At 44.6% G+C, this 12427-nt stretch overlaps 1 protein-coding gene across 2 annotated transcripts in view; it reads right to left on the reverse strand.

Annotated features, from left to right (window-relative positions):
- The window catches only part of aatka (apoptosis-associated tyrosine kinase a), a 39302-nt gene that overhangs the window by 3947 nt on the left and 22928 nt on the right, over positions 1–12427 (reverse strand). The window contains exons 3-11 of one of the 2 annotated variants that reach the window (XM_079366896.1): positions 12098–12239; positions 7564–7643; positions 7014–7132; positions 6806–6893; positions 6558–6691; positions 5747–5831; positions 5519–5640; positions 4684–4833; positions 59–3395 (exon numbers count right to left, since the gene is read on the reverse strand). In XM_079366896.1, coding sequence (XP_079223022.1) covers positions 59–3395; positions 4684–4833; positions 5519–5640; positions 5747–5831; positions 6558–6691; positions 6806–6893; positions 7014–7132; positions 7564–7643; positions 12098–12239 — 4257 coding nt within the window. Of the gene's footprint in view, positions 1–58; positions 3396–4683; positions 4834–5518; positions 5641–5746; positions 5832–6557; positions 6692–6805; positions 6894–7013; positions 7133–7563; positions 7644–7933; positions 8696–12097; positions 12240–12427 lie in introns of those variants that run through there. The other variant, XM_079366897.1, reaches the window with a different exon arrangement.

Consider the following 12427-nt stretch of genomic DNA (forward strand, 5'->3'; position numbering starts at 1 on the left):
AAATAATGTGACTGTTGGTGGACAACACATTCTGCATTTTCAGCTATACATGTCATACCTGGTCAAAAAGAAACACTGTGACATCATCGAAAAAGGACACAGCCTTTTTCTTCCTCTCCAACTCTTCGCAGAAGGACTGGCTGAGTAGGGTGGGCATCTTCAGAAGGCTGCGGAGGTGTCTGGCCCTGCTGCAGTCGCTTACCACCACTGGCACTGCAGTAAAATCTTCCTCACTTTCGTCACTATCTTCGTCTTGGATGTTGTAGGTCCTCAACTCTTCATCGGACTCACTGTCATCTGAGTCGTCTTCGTCCTCCGCCTCCTCCAGCGGAGCTCTCACGTCTTCTCCGCACAGCTCCAGCAATGAGGAGGATGTGGAAAGTTCAGCACCACCATTTGATTCCTCGCATAAACTGTCCTGCGAGTCACATTCCTCTGCGTCTATGTCCTCGAAATCCTCTTCATTTATCCTTAAACTCTCCCTTCTGTCATCTGTATCTTCCTTGACGTGATTAAATTCGGGCAGCTCTTCCTCCTCTGTGGATCCATCGTTTTCTTTATGGGAGTCATCTCTGTAGTCGAGGATGGTGGAGTCAGAATGCAAAGACTGTACAGGGGAACAATCTTCTTCCTTTCTGTTCCCTTCCTCACGGTTTCCGGACGCCTCTTGAACAGTGGAAGAGCCTTCAGAGCCAACAGAGTTGCTGAGATCTGAGGTGGCCTCCTCTACCGAGTGCTCCAGCCCAAGATCATCATCTGCAGGGGCCGACTCTTTTGTCAGGCAACCGCCCATCTCTGGGGGAAATGGTGACAGCATGGACAGCCCAGGGTGACCCTCTGAAAGTTCCACCATAACAGAGCTTTTGACTTGTCTCAGATTTGCTAGATGTCCCTCATTGCAGAATTGCCTTTTGACAGGTTCATCATCTCCTACAGAACATAATTTCTCAGCATGATAGTCTCGATCAGTTGGATCTGCGTAAAAGTTACTACCTTTGTCTCGAGGACTCCTCTCATTTTCAGCATCATAGTCAGAGAAATAGGCTGAGTCACGGTATGGGTTTTTATCAGTCAGGCCCTTAGGCTGTTGCTCTAAGATGTATGTGGAAGTACAAACTGCTTGGCCCAAACCCATCTGAAGCACTAGTTCAGGTTCTCCACCCAGCCTTTCACCACCAAGAGGATCTCCGAGCTCTTTAAAGATGAACTCTGGCGATTCGTTGTTCTCCGTGTCGTAGCCGCTGTCCAAGGATTTAGGTAGGACAGGGGTGTTAAAAGGATCTGGACTGAATGCCTGATCGCAGGTGCTTGCCATAGATGAGGATAGGTTAAGGGTGTCTACAGAGTCAGGAGTTCCTTTTAGATTCTTCAATGGGCTCAGCTCATCTTCCTCCATCTCAACATAGTCCAGGTTGAAGTCAGCGAAGATGCCTGACGTGATATCTGTGATATCATCATCTTCATCCTCACTGTAGTCGCCAAGCTCAAGCAGGCTAATGCTGGACTCTCTGACCCCGAGTCCACTGTCAACCGCTCTGTTACTTTCTGACGTATCTCGATAGTTTTCCCTCTTGTCACCTAGAGCGATAGAGATTCCTGTTGAAACCCCTTCCCAGATGTTACCTCTCTGCTTAACTGGCACGGCGCAGGTTTGGCCAGTCTGGGGCTCCTTGAAAGTTGATGCAGACTTTATATAGCTTGCTGCAGGGATCATCTTAGGCTCAGAGTAAAGTCTGTCTGCATTTAGCAGCAATTGGTTTTCATAACTCTCTTTATTTTTTCCATTCCCTGTACTTCTGGTATTAATACTTGAGCTGGTAAAAGAATCAACACTTCTAAGATTCCCTGCAGTAATGTTTCTTTCCATCTGAGTGGCAGATTCTTCCCTTTCTTTGTGGCACAAGTGAATATATGAACCTACTTCAGTGGAATTACCAGCAGCTTTGCAACCAGAGTCTCCTCCATCGTCCTCCAACATGCCACTCGATCGGGAGCTTTGGAAGGTTTTGGTAGTGGCCTTGGTTAAAGACCATAACTCAGTGGCGTTTGAATATTGAAGATCTAGGTAGCAGTCCTGCCCACTTACAGTTTGTCTACTGTCAAAACTCAGGCTATTATTGTTTGCTGAATGGTTTGAGGTCCAGTTAGTGGACTCTCCTTCGGAGTAAAGGTCCTCCTCAATGTCTTCGGCACTGTGGTGGCCCACCAGCAGGCCGTCGTCTGTCTCTACATCAATGCTAATGTGGTTAATGATGGGTACTGTCTTTCGAAGAGGACCCACTACATTATGGTTGCTTTCATTAGCCGTGCTTGCTTCAAGGTAGGGATCACAGAACCCTAAGCTGGGGCTGCTCACTGCTAGCGATAAACCACGTGGGTTTTCTACAAGTCCAACAGGATGGAGGAGGTTTGATCTGGACTCTGCCGATGTATCATTTTCAGACGGAGATTCACAGCGTGTTTTGTTGGCTGATGACTGGTCAGCGTAGTTCACTTCATCCTGATTGGCTGTGAAACAGTTTTTGAAGTGGCCTGACTTTATAGGACTCTTGCTGGATGCATGTCTCAGCAGTGGCTCCATATTCAGGTGGACAGTGGGGCTTGAATCAGAATCATACGCGGGAGGTTTAGTGATGTCAGCGGTTGACCAGTATGCACTGGACTCTGCCATGGAAGAACCAGTTGGACTATCTGAACACAACCTGCTGCTGCTAGCCTCCAGTACTGGGCTGTAGTCCACCACGCTGTCGTCTAGATTAATGTTACACTCTACTGGTTCCTCTATGCGGATATAATACTCACTGCTGACAGATGGACTATGGGCACTTAACACTGGGACAACACCTGGGTGTTCAGGTTCATAGTAAGATGGGGATCTGCCTGAGGTTAGGCTGTCAGTCTTGCAGCCCCCTGAGGTGCTACCTTTACTCGAATAGTAGATATCCTGATAATGTGGGTTCCCTTGGCCCAGAGGCCCACTGGTAGAGGAAGAGCAGTATGGCTGCTCAGCTCTAGCCTGCTCCCACTTGTACTCAAAGTTGAGGCCATGGCTAGTCTCTGTGACAGTCAGCAGATCGTCACCTGTGTCAGAGTGGAAGCTGTCGGAGAAGTGCTCCAGGAGGGGGAAGGAGGACGAGGCGGAGGAGGCCGGCTCCACTGCCTGGGTTTGGTCTGCATCGGCTGAGGCAAGACTAGGGGTCAGGACTAAGGCTGTGGATGTAGCTGTGTGTGAAGTGCTACCCAGCAGGTTGGGCCTTAAGGCATTCCAGCGTTGTTCAAAGTCTTCCTCAGCCTCACTGGAGCCTTTGGCACACAGGTATGTAACAAGAAGGTGTACCTCCTCACTGCTGGGTCTCAGCTCCGGTTGCAGCCAGCAGAACTGCATCACCTCATACCTGGACCGAGATGACAGTAGGAGCAGGAGCAATCAGGATAAGTACAATTTTAAGGCACAAAAAACGAACTTTATTATTGCATCCCTCTTCTAACATCTGAATATCACTGATCTTAGAAAAGCTGATTTACACCTTCAGAATAATGGGCCTCATTCACCAACCTTTCTTAGATTCAAGGATTCAGGATTCAAGGTTGTTTATTGTCAAATATGCTCCATGTTAAACATGCACAGATGAAATTGCAATCCCCCCCAACCCCAGTGCAAACCTGCAGTGCAAAAGAAGAGCACTAAAAACAAGCAATAAAAAAACAATACTATAAAACAGATAACTTAACTAAAGACATTTGGACAACAAATAACGAACGACAGACAATCGACAGACAAGGGCACTTGTGAGTATTTCACCATGAGGTAGTATGTGGATAAATTAAAATATTAACAATATAAACAGATAGTTATGAAAAGCCAAAGATTTAGAAATGAACAAAAGTGTTCATATCTGTGATTTCTTACCGAGAAGAAAATCGACTAACACTTGGAGATTTAAGCACTGATATGCCAGGACAAAATTATTGGTAATTGTGTTTGTCTTTATCTTTAAAAATGTTTAACATAATTTATTTTGAAAGACATACAGTACTGTATATAGATGGTTGCATGATTTACATGTAATCGACATTCAGTCAAGTTATACAATGTCTGAATTAAACAGCCATATATAGCCGAGGTAAACCAAATATTAATAGATGCTGTCTATCAACAGCTATCACTTGTTCTTGACAGTATCCAAAGACCAATAGGTTATATAAACACATGAGGCAGTTGCTGACGTTATCTATCCTCCTTGTGTATGTGTTTGTGTGTTTGTGTGGCTCCTTGAGGTAAGTATCAGGGGCTTTTAATTTAGTGAGAAACAATTTTGAAAAAATAAATAAATATAAACTATATTTGGCTGCCTTCCCAAAGATGAATGAGGTGATTCAACCCTGGTCGATGCCAAAGGGATCATAAAGAAGAGGGAAAGTATTGATCATCTGCCCTTGCTAGCTGAGAGACATATTGCCTCTCTGGTCTGCTGCTCCATCAAAAGCAGAAACCGATTTAAAAAACAGGACACATTGACGTGTCACAAGTAACTGCTCAACAAGGCCCGAAGGCTCAGAAATGTCCAGAATGTATCTTCTGTGGAGTCAAGATATATAACAGTCATTGGGAGTGTCAGCCAGTGCATGTGTGTGTGTGTGTGTGTGCAGTGTGTAGTGTGTGGGCGTGCAACTATGTCTCACCAGCGCTCAGCCAGGGGGAACTGCAGCTGGGGTTTGGGTAGTTTGAGCTGCTGTTCCTTCACCGCATATGTCAGCACCTGTCTGTCAGAGTAGTGTCTGTAAGGCTGGTTTCCCAGCTCAAACAGCTCCCACACAGTCACTCCCAATGACCTGGAACAAGCAGAGAAATTGTCCTAATCATTCACCATCTCTTAAGAATCTTGGTTTTGTACACACATTTTTCTATAGGATCCCCAACAGTGCAAATAAGTCATTGAGTTGGAAATGAGTGAAACTGAATGTAGTTCAGCTGCTGTTTTGAAAAAAATCTGTTCAAATGATCTAGATGTACTGTATGTTCTAGCAATGTATTATAAGGTTAATGTTAGAGCAGACTTTCATTTGTTTCTGTTTATATCTCTTAAAAGTGTCAGGAGGTAACATTAACATTTTAATTGAATGCAGCCAACCATTGTCTTTTCATTTTGTCTTCCACGCAAACATTCTCCTCACAGAGTTGCTGGGATTGGCTAACTATTTGTAAGTTAACTTTGATTGGTTGTTTAATTCAAACATGCTCATTAAATAGAAAAATACAAAGCAGGGTGCTCACACTAATAACATTAATTCAAAGGAGCATTTAAATATAATGTTGCAAGTGATGTGAAATGATCAAAAATGTATTATTGTTATCAAAATGTTGATGAAATAATTGTACATACTGTAGCTTTAATTATCATTCTCAGGGTCGAAAGCCACAAGCCAAGTGTTGCTGGACTCTGCATGCACCTTGGTAGTGGTTGAAGTTGTGACAGAAAAAAAAAAAAAAAAACTAACTCAGCTTAAATTATCTCACCATATGTTGCTTGATTTTGTTTGGTCAACAACCAGCAAGTTTCCGTGGACCTCATCTATAAGTTCTGGTGCAATCCAGCGCAATGGCACCCAAATCTGGTCTTGTGTTATGTAATAGTCGTCCTGAAGAAAAACAACAATAGAATATAAAAAACTACTGAGAGAGGTCATACATTTAAAAAAGCTTTCCTTTCCTTTGAACAGTGAAGGCATCTTAGGCCAGTCTGACCTTGTATCGGCCGTGAGAAAGGCCGTAGTCTCCGATCTTCACTGACATTTCTGAAGTTAACAGGCAGTTCCGCAAGGCCAGGTCGCTGTCAAAACAAAGGGAGCTGTCACTTTTATAAAACACAGCCGAGGTTTAAAAGCACACTGGTATACATTTATGATATTCAAGAGGAGACCTCGAAAGAAATGTTCTGAAACAGCTTCTTAGCAGCACTTCTTGGCCTAATAGCAGTGACTTGTCACATAACTAGAAGAGTTTTATTAAAAGCAACGTTCTCATTTTCCTCATATTTATCCATCGCTGGAATTTCAACTTTGAAAGTGGGAGTGGTTATTTTGTTAAAAAAAAAAGAAACGGCTGATGTCATATGAGTTCATGCAGTAGTTATAATTTATCAACATCCGAATCCTATACAGATTCTTAGGTCACCCTAACACAAACTTGATAAAACAAAAGCCACACAGCCCCTTGTACAGTATCCTCTTTATATAGTACAACATAAGTACATGTTTGAAAACCTCAAATTCCATTCTTCATATTTACTTCTAACTCAAGTATGAAATGTAATTGAGAAAAAAATTAATATAGGCAGCGACATTTTGGTTGCCATGGCAACCAGCACCTGAGAGAGAGTGAGAGGGGCCCGCCCCTGGCAACAAAATCACTGATGCTGGAGTTTGTGACAATACTCAGGCAGCACCAGGATGTTGTTGCCAGGAGAGACCAGCAGGGGTTGCTCAGAACATTCCGGTAGATTAGGTCTCTAGCGTTGATGAAGGTAAATAGAGCCGAGCTGACTGGCTTGCTGTACCTGTGAATAAAGTTGTATTTATGGAGATGCAGGAGCCCGGAGGCGATGTCACATGACATTCTCTGGAGGAGCAACGGGTCAGGAGTCTCAGAGTCAGCCAGCCGACAGCTGCGCAGGTAGCTCTTCAGATCGCCCTGAGAGGAAAGAGGAGTGTGAGCTGAGCCGACCTTTTATAAACCAAACAATACACTAAGAGACAGAATAATGAGGTGGAGGACTTAAAAAGACAGAGTGTGATAATTTCTCACCTGAGGACAGAACTCCATGACCAGCAGATAAGGAGTGACCTCTGAGCACTGCGCCAGGCACTGCAGGAGGGCAGGGTGCTGAAGGGTTCTGACACAGGAAACAGGGATATGTTAAAATACTTTAAATTACATAAATCATCAGATCAATCATCAATGTTTCTCACTGCTGTGGGGTTGTGATCTTTGATGTTTCAGAAAAAGAACTGACCGGTATGGCTGCACCTCCTCCAGGAACTGCATCTGATCCTGCACACTGGCACTGGCCTTCAGCTCCTTTACCACCACCTGGGTGGTGCTGAGACCCGCATTGACCTCGCCCAGCAAAACCTGGCAAGTACAGATGGAGGGAGAGCTTTTTAGCAAACGCATGTATTTAAATACATAATGACACACAGCATCAACATGCAGTTAGAATGCTTTTGGAATTAAAGGAAAATTAAGAGTTAATTAAGTGCTTTACAGCAATTCGCAGCGGACCAAAGGATTGTAAGGAATCAATAGTCTGTAATGTTAACTCATCGCCCATAGAATCAAAACCGTGACACAAGTGCTAAAGATTTGCTTCGCTAGAATGGGATGATCATCACATTACAGTCGCATTCCACACAAAGGACGACTGCACATCAGAGTGAAGGCAGCACAGTATGACAATTCAATCGAAACAGTTAAAGCCCGCACGAATGAGCACCAAAGGTGGTTTCATTCAGGGTGAAGAGTATTGACTGTACATGAAAAGGTACAAACAGAGCATGTTTTACCTTGCCAAACCAGCCATGTCCGATCTCCTTAAGATAGAGTAGACTATGACGGCCAAGGTCTGATGACTTCAGCAGCTGGACTGGAAAGAAACGGGAAGAAAGACATGAGGTTAATTTTAGACGGGGAAAAAACGAGGCTGTTACGGTTGGAACAAATTGATTAATATGAAAGACACAAAAGACATTTCTCTAAAGAAAAAAAAAATGAAGGAGAAGCTTTTTAAAAAAGTGGCAAACGGAGATAAGAAGAGATGACATTGACAACCCTTCCAGGCAAAGTCTTTACCAAATACAACTACAAGAATAACATTTGTAACCTCTCACAGCAATCACACAAAAACACACAACACTATTCTGCAAATTGAAATACCTCCATGGATCTTCATATTTCAAGTATGGAGATTTTGATGGTAAACTGAGAGATGGCGATGATGGCGGAGCAGTGGAGCGGCCAGCCACTCGGAGCACCGTGACAGGGACTGAGCCCGAGCCCCAGGCAGGGATGAAGTACAGGTTCAGAGTGTGAGAACCGAGAGCCTGTGGCCCCAGCCCCGACCCCAGGAGCCTTAGCCCCATTGTGTGTGTTAGAGAAAGAGCCCACGGCTGGAGAATGTGTATGTGTGTGTGTGTGTGTGTGTGTGTGTGTGTGTGTGAGAGAGAGAGAGAGCCTCGGCAGGATTTAACCCTCGGAGCCCTCGCACAGCTGAACAAGCTCGCCACGCTGCCTCATCCCGTCTGCACCGAGCTCATCCTCCAACTGGGAGACACACAAACACATACTGTCCCCGTCTAGAGCTCTCCAGCTGTCGCGCAAACACAGAAATCCTGGGTACCTATACAGACATTGAAATCTTCAGCTATGAAGTTTTCACAGCTCCAAGTTGGTCGACCAATCTGAAAGCGATTCCATGCAGAAGTTCGGAGGAGGACTGCACTGAGAGTTTCTGGTCTTGTATCAAGGCTGATGTGACCGTCACGCATGTTGGTAGTGTGCCGTCTGACTTGCCAGCTCTGGTTGCAGCTTCAAGACACCCAGTAGTGACATAAGGCGCACATAATACCCTCCTGTCACCCAGGACAGCAACATTCCTCAGCCAAACAGGACACAAACACTGCTCTGTCAGATGCAGAAAAGACCTCTGTCATACACACCCTATCTCAAGCCCCCCCGCCCTCCCTGACTCTTAGGCCCTGGTGCATGCCACCACCCTTCCCCTGCCTCTCCTCATTCTGTCACAGACCCCTCACTGTATTCTGCCTATAATGCCCATCCTCCTCTGTTGCGTTCCACGGACGCTTCAGCTCGGCCTTATGCTCACCCACAGCCCAGCCGGCCTAAATCAGGGCCATTGTCTTGGCGTGCTCACTCACACGCTCACGCTGCGTCTCCTGGTACCCAGTGCACCAAACACACACACACACACACACACACACACACGTACAGGCACGCAAAAAAAAAAAAAAAAACCCATTTACAGGCGCACACAAGGCCCATTCTCCTCTGGAACACTTGGACAGAGGTTGTCACGATGATAACAGACCCACACTTCTCCACCACAACCCCCCCCCACCCCACCCCAAGGCCCCTCCCTAACAGAGTGAAATTAAGAAGTGGTATTATTCCAAATGTGGAATGTGTGAGTGTGCATTCCCGTCCCACTCGTGGCATTCCCACAGAAAATGGAAGCTTACATTGACACGGTGGGATCGTTGGAATGATTAGCGGACACAATCGCTTCACTTTGAAGCACGGCGCCCTTGTAGTGGGCATGAAAGCTTTACATGACCTCCTGAATAAAAGATTAGAGCAACAAGTGACAGGCACAACTGTCAGATGAATGGCAACATTGTACTGTGTGTTCATACGGATGTTTAATCGATGCTGTGCATGTATAGAACACACCATTCATGGTTTGGTGTATTAACTCCATCGTTGGTGTTTTTGTTCAACTTTCAATTACTACGCTTGTTTTCCTCGTGTGAGTGTGAGGGTGGCTGATTTATGACGTAGTGATGATGTTAATTTGGACTGTGAGGCCTGTTGAGTCCTCGACCTAAAGCTTATTGATGTAATGCTTTTAATGTGTGTAATTATTTCTGCCTTTGTCTGACATTGAACAATCTGTCAGATATAAGCTTCAAAAATCTTTCTGTCGAGGCTGCAAAAACTACATATTTATAGAAAGTTAATCTAGCAATATAGCGGGTTTTAGTTTACATAAAAAGTGAATAATGAGGTACAATTCTCTCTCTGACTCCGTGAAAAAAAACCCAGGCATGCTTTCGTTATGTACCCCTTCCTCGCCCTGCAACACCTGGACCAATCATACGGCCGTAGCTATGGAGGAGAGAGGGGAGGATAGCGATTGGCTGACAGCCTGAGGCTGCCTCGTCCAATCAATTGCTGAAGCTTGCATACTAGGATGCTGAGCCCCAACTCGTCTCCCTTCTGGCCGAGCATAGTGCTGCGCAGACAGCCAGTGAGTCATGCAGGGAGAGGCGGAGAGAGCACCCGCAAACCGGCTCACACTGAGTTTTACACAAAGAATACGTACAAGTACAAACACATTTTTAAAAGGCTATGTTTGAGGCAGAATGACCTGATGGGAGAAAAACAGGATGTGACGTTGCCAGGGAAGGATCATGGATGTAGAAAACAAATTAAAAAAATATGTTTTGAGCGTGTGCTGAATGTTGGATGTTATGTAAGATTCGACAAAAATAGCAACACACATCATACCAGCTTCATACAGAAGCCAAGAACAGCTGTGCGTTCACCTTTTTAATACAATTCCTTCAAGGTGTTCAGCTAGATATTTTGATATCTCAAGATGAATCATGCTTTCATTTGATAAACTGTTATCGAATGCTGTTACAGTGAAAGAAAGACAGCAGAATTCCCCAGACGAGCAGAACAGAAAGGAACAGTTGATTTTCTCGGAGTAAACAGTCACTCTTAAGAACTAGGAAATTACAGTTTGATTATTACACTTGATTTCAGCCTTCAAGGTTATTGCCATGATTCTCAGGAAGTGCTCTTCATAGAGCAGGGATTAAATCACAGTTTGTTGCACTGATCAGTACGCTTACACCTTGTTCTTCTATTTTCAGCTTAAGCCACCTCGCTTATTGTAAAAACTCTGTCAGTGTAAGCTATGCAGCATGGTATTCTTATCTCTGTAACTCATGAAAGGAAACAGTCTTTTTTGCTCTCTCAAGGCAACACATTGATTATTTTATTGACACAAGATAAAAGGCTTATTTTCTAAAGATAGCTCATGTGAGCTACAGTACAAGTAAATGTCAAATTTGACAAACATCACTGTTTTTGTTAAATGCTCTGCCCATTCGGATTTTGATGGCAGCAAAGAATAAGGTGGCTTCCGTATGGCGCTGCTGTGTGTTGCTGGCCGCCTGCTGCTGCTGCCCCTACAATGTTTGATGTTTCTGTTGTTTCCGTTTTATGTTTTACGTTTGTGCTCTTCATGTATGTACAGCACTTTGTCACAGCTACGGCTTTTTAAAATGCTTTATAAATAAAGTTGAGTGAGTTGAGAATGAATGACATTCTCCTACCTCAGGAATGTGGTTTGGCATTGTCTTGCTGAAATAAGCAATGCTTAAATTGTCTGTTTGGCAGCATATAATACTCCAAAACCTGTTTCTATGCTTCTAAATGTATGCTGCCTACTAATTCGCAGGTTGCTATATGCGCACTACCCTTACAACCTTAACAACTTTTTGAACCATACACATAGAAAAACAAGCGCCTCTCCTCTTTAGCCCGGAGAAGTGGACATCTAGGAAAAAAAGTCCTATTCGGTCTTATCAGACCTCAGGATAGTTTTCCAATTCGCCTCAGTCCATTTTAAAAGAGCTCGGAACCCGAGAAAGCAGCTGCATCTTTGAGCCCATGCAGAGATGTCTACTGCATATTTTGTCAGATATTAATGCAGGGCCATCTGAGGGCCCCAAGATCACAGGCACACGTTTTTTTTTTAAGGGATTGAGATTGTATTATGGAACACTCACAGAGCGCCTAAAGTATGTTCATGCAGTAATAAACACTAGGGTTAGGTCGGATTCCTTTTCCTGCTGTGGGCTGAAGTTTTAACATACAGCATGCATCTCAGCACTGCAGTAGGCCAGTCCGAAATACATTACACAATGGACAGATGTCTGTCTCTTATGAGTGTGGGAACCAAGAGAAGGATATGTAAGGCAAGATCGAAGAGGCCACATCTGTTCCAACGGAGGCTCAAAAATTGAACATGCTTTTTGAGCCAAAACTACAGTAGCTTATAGTGTGCTTGTGCTATGGCCCAGAGATGGACTACCTTTACTGTGGCAGGAATTCACTCTCGAGATGCGAAACACAGCAAAAAAAAAAAGAAGAACAGAGAAAATAGGGTGGAGTAGAAAAAAAAGAAGAAATGAAAAAGCAACTGAAAACAGGTCATTAAAAGTTCAAGACAGTTTAACTTGGAGGTGTTTCTATAATTAATATGATGACGTGTGTTGCGTGGCTTCTTACTGGATCTGCCAGGCTGTCTGGAGACAGGCAGGGACACCTCAGTGAGGGGAAGGATGTAGACCTCGGGGCCATTCTGGGAGGAAGGCGAGGCCAGGGCGGAGAGATCCGCCTGGTACTCCTCTCCCTCGGTGTTTTCAAACTCCTGGTGCAAAGAAACATGCTGGGATTAGTCATCCGCTCCCTACAAACCGTCCTCCTCTGCGGTAGTGAGAGACAATAGTGCAACTGTGAAGCCACTCAAATGCAGTGAGGCACGCCCACCTAGCCGTATACATAAGTCATGTACATTGTGTGGGTGTATTGTGTGGGTGACTGCAAAGGCGCTGTAGG

This window comes from Symphodus melops (genome assembly GCF_947650265.1).
Source record: "Symphodus melops genome assembly, chromosome: 17".
Classification (NCBI taxonomy): Eukaryota; Metazoa; Chordata; class Actinopteri; order Labriformes; family Labridae; genus Symphodus; species Symphodus melops.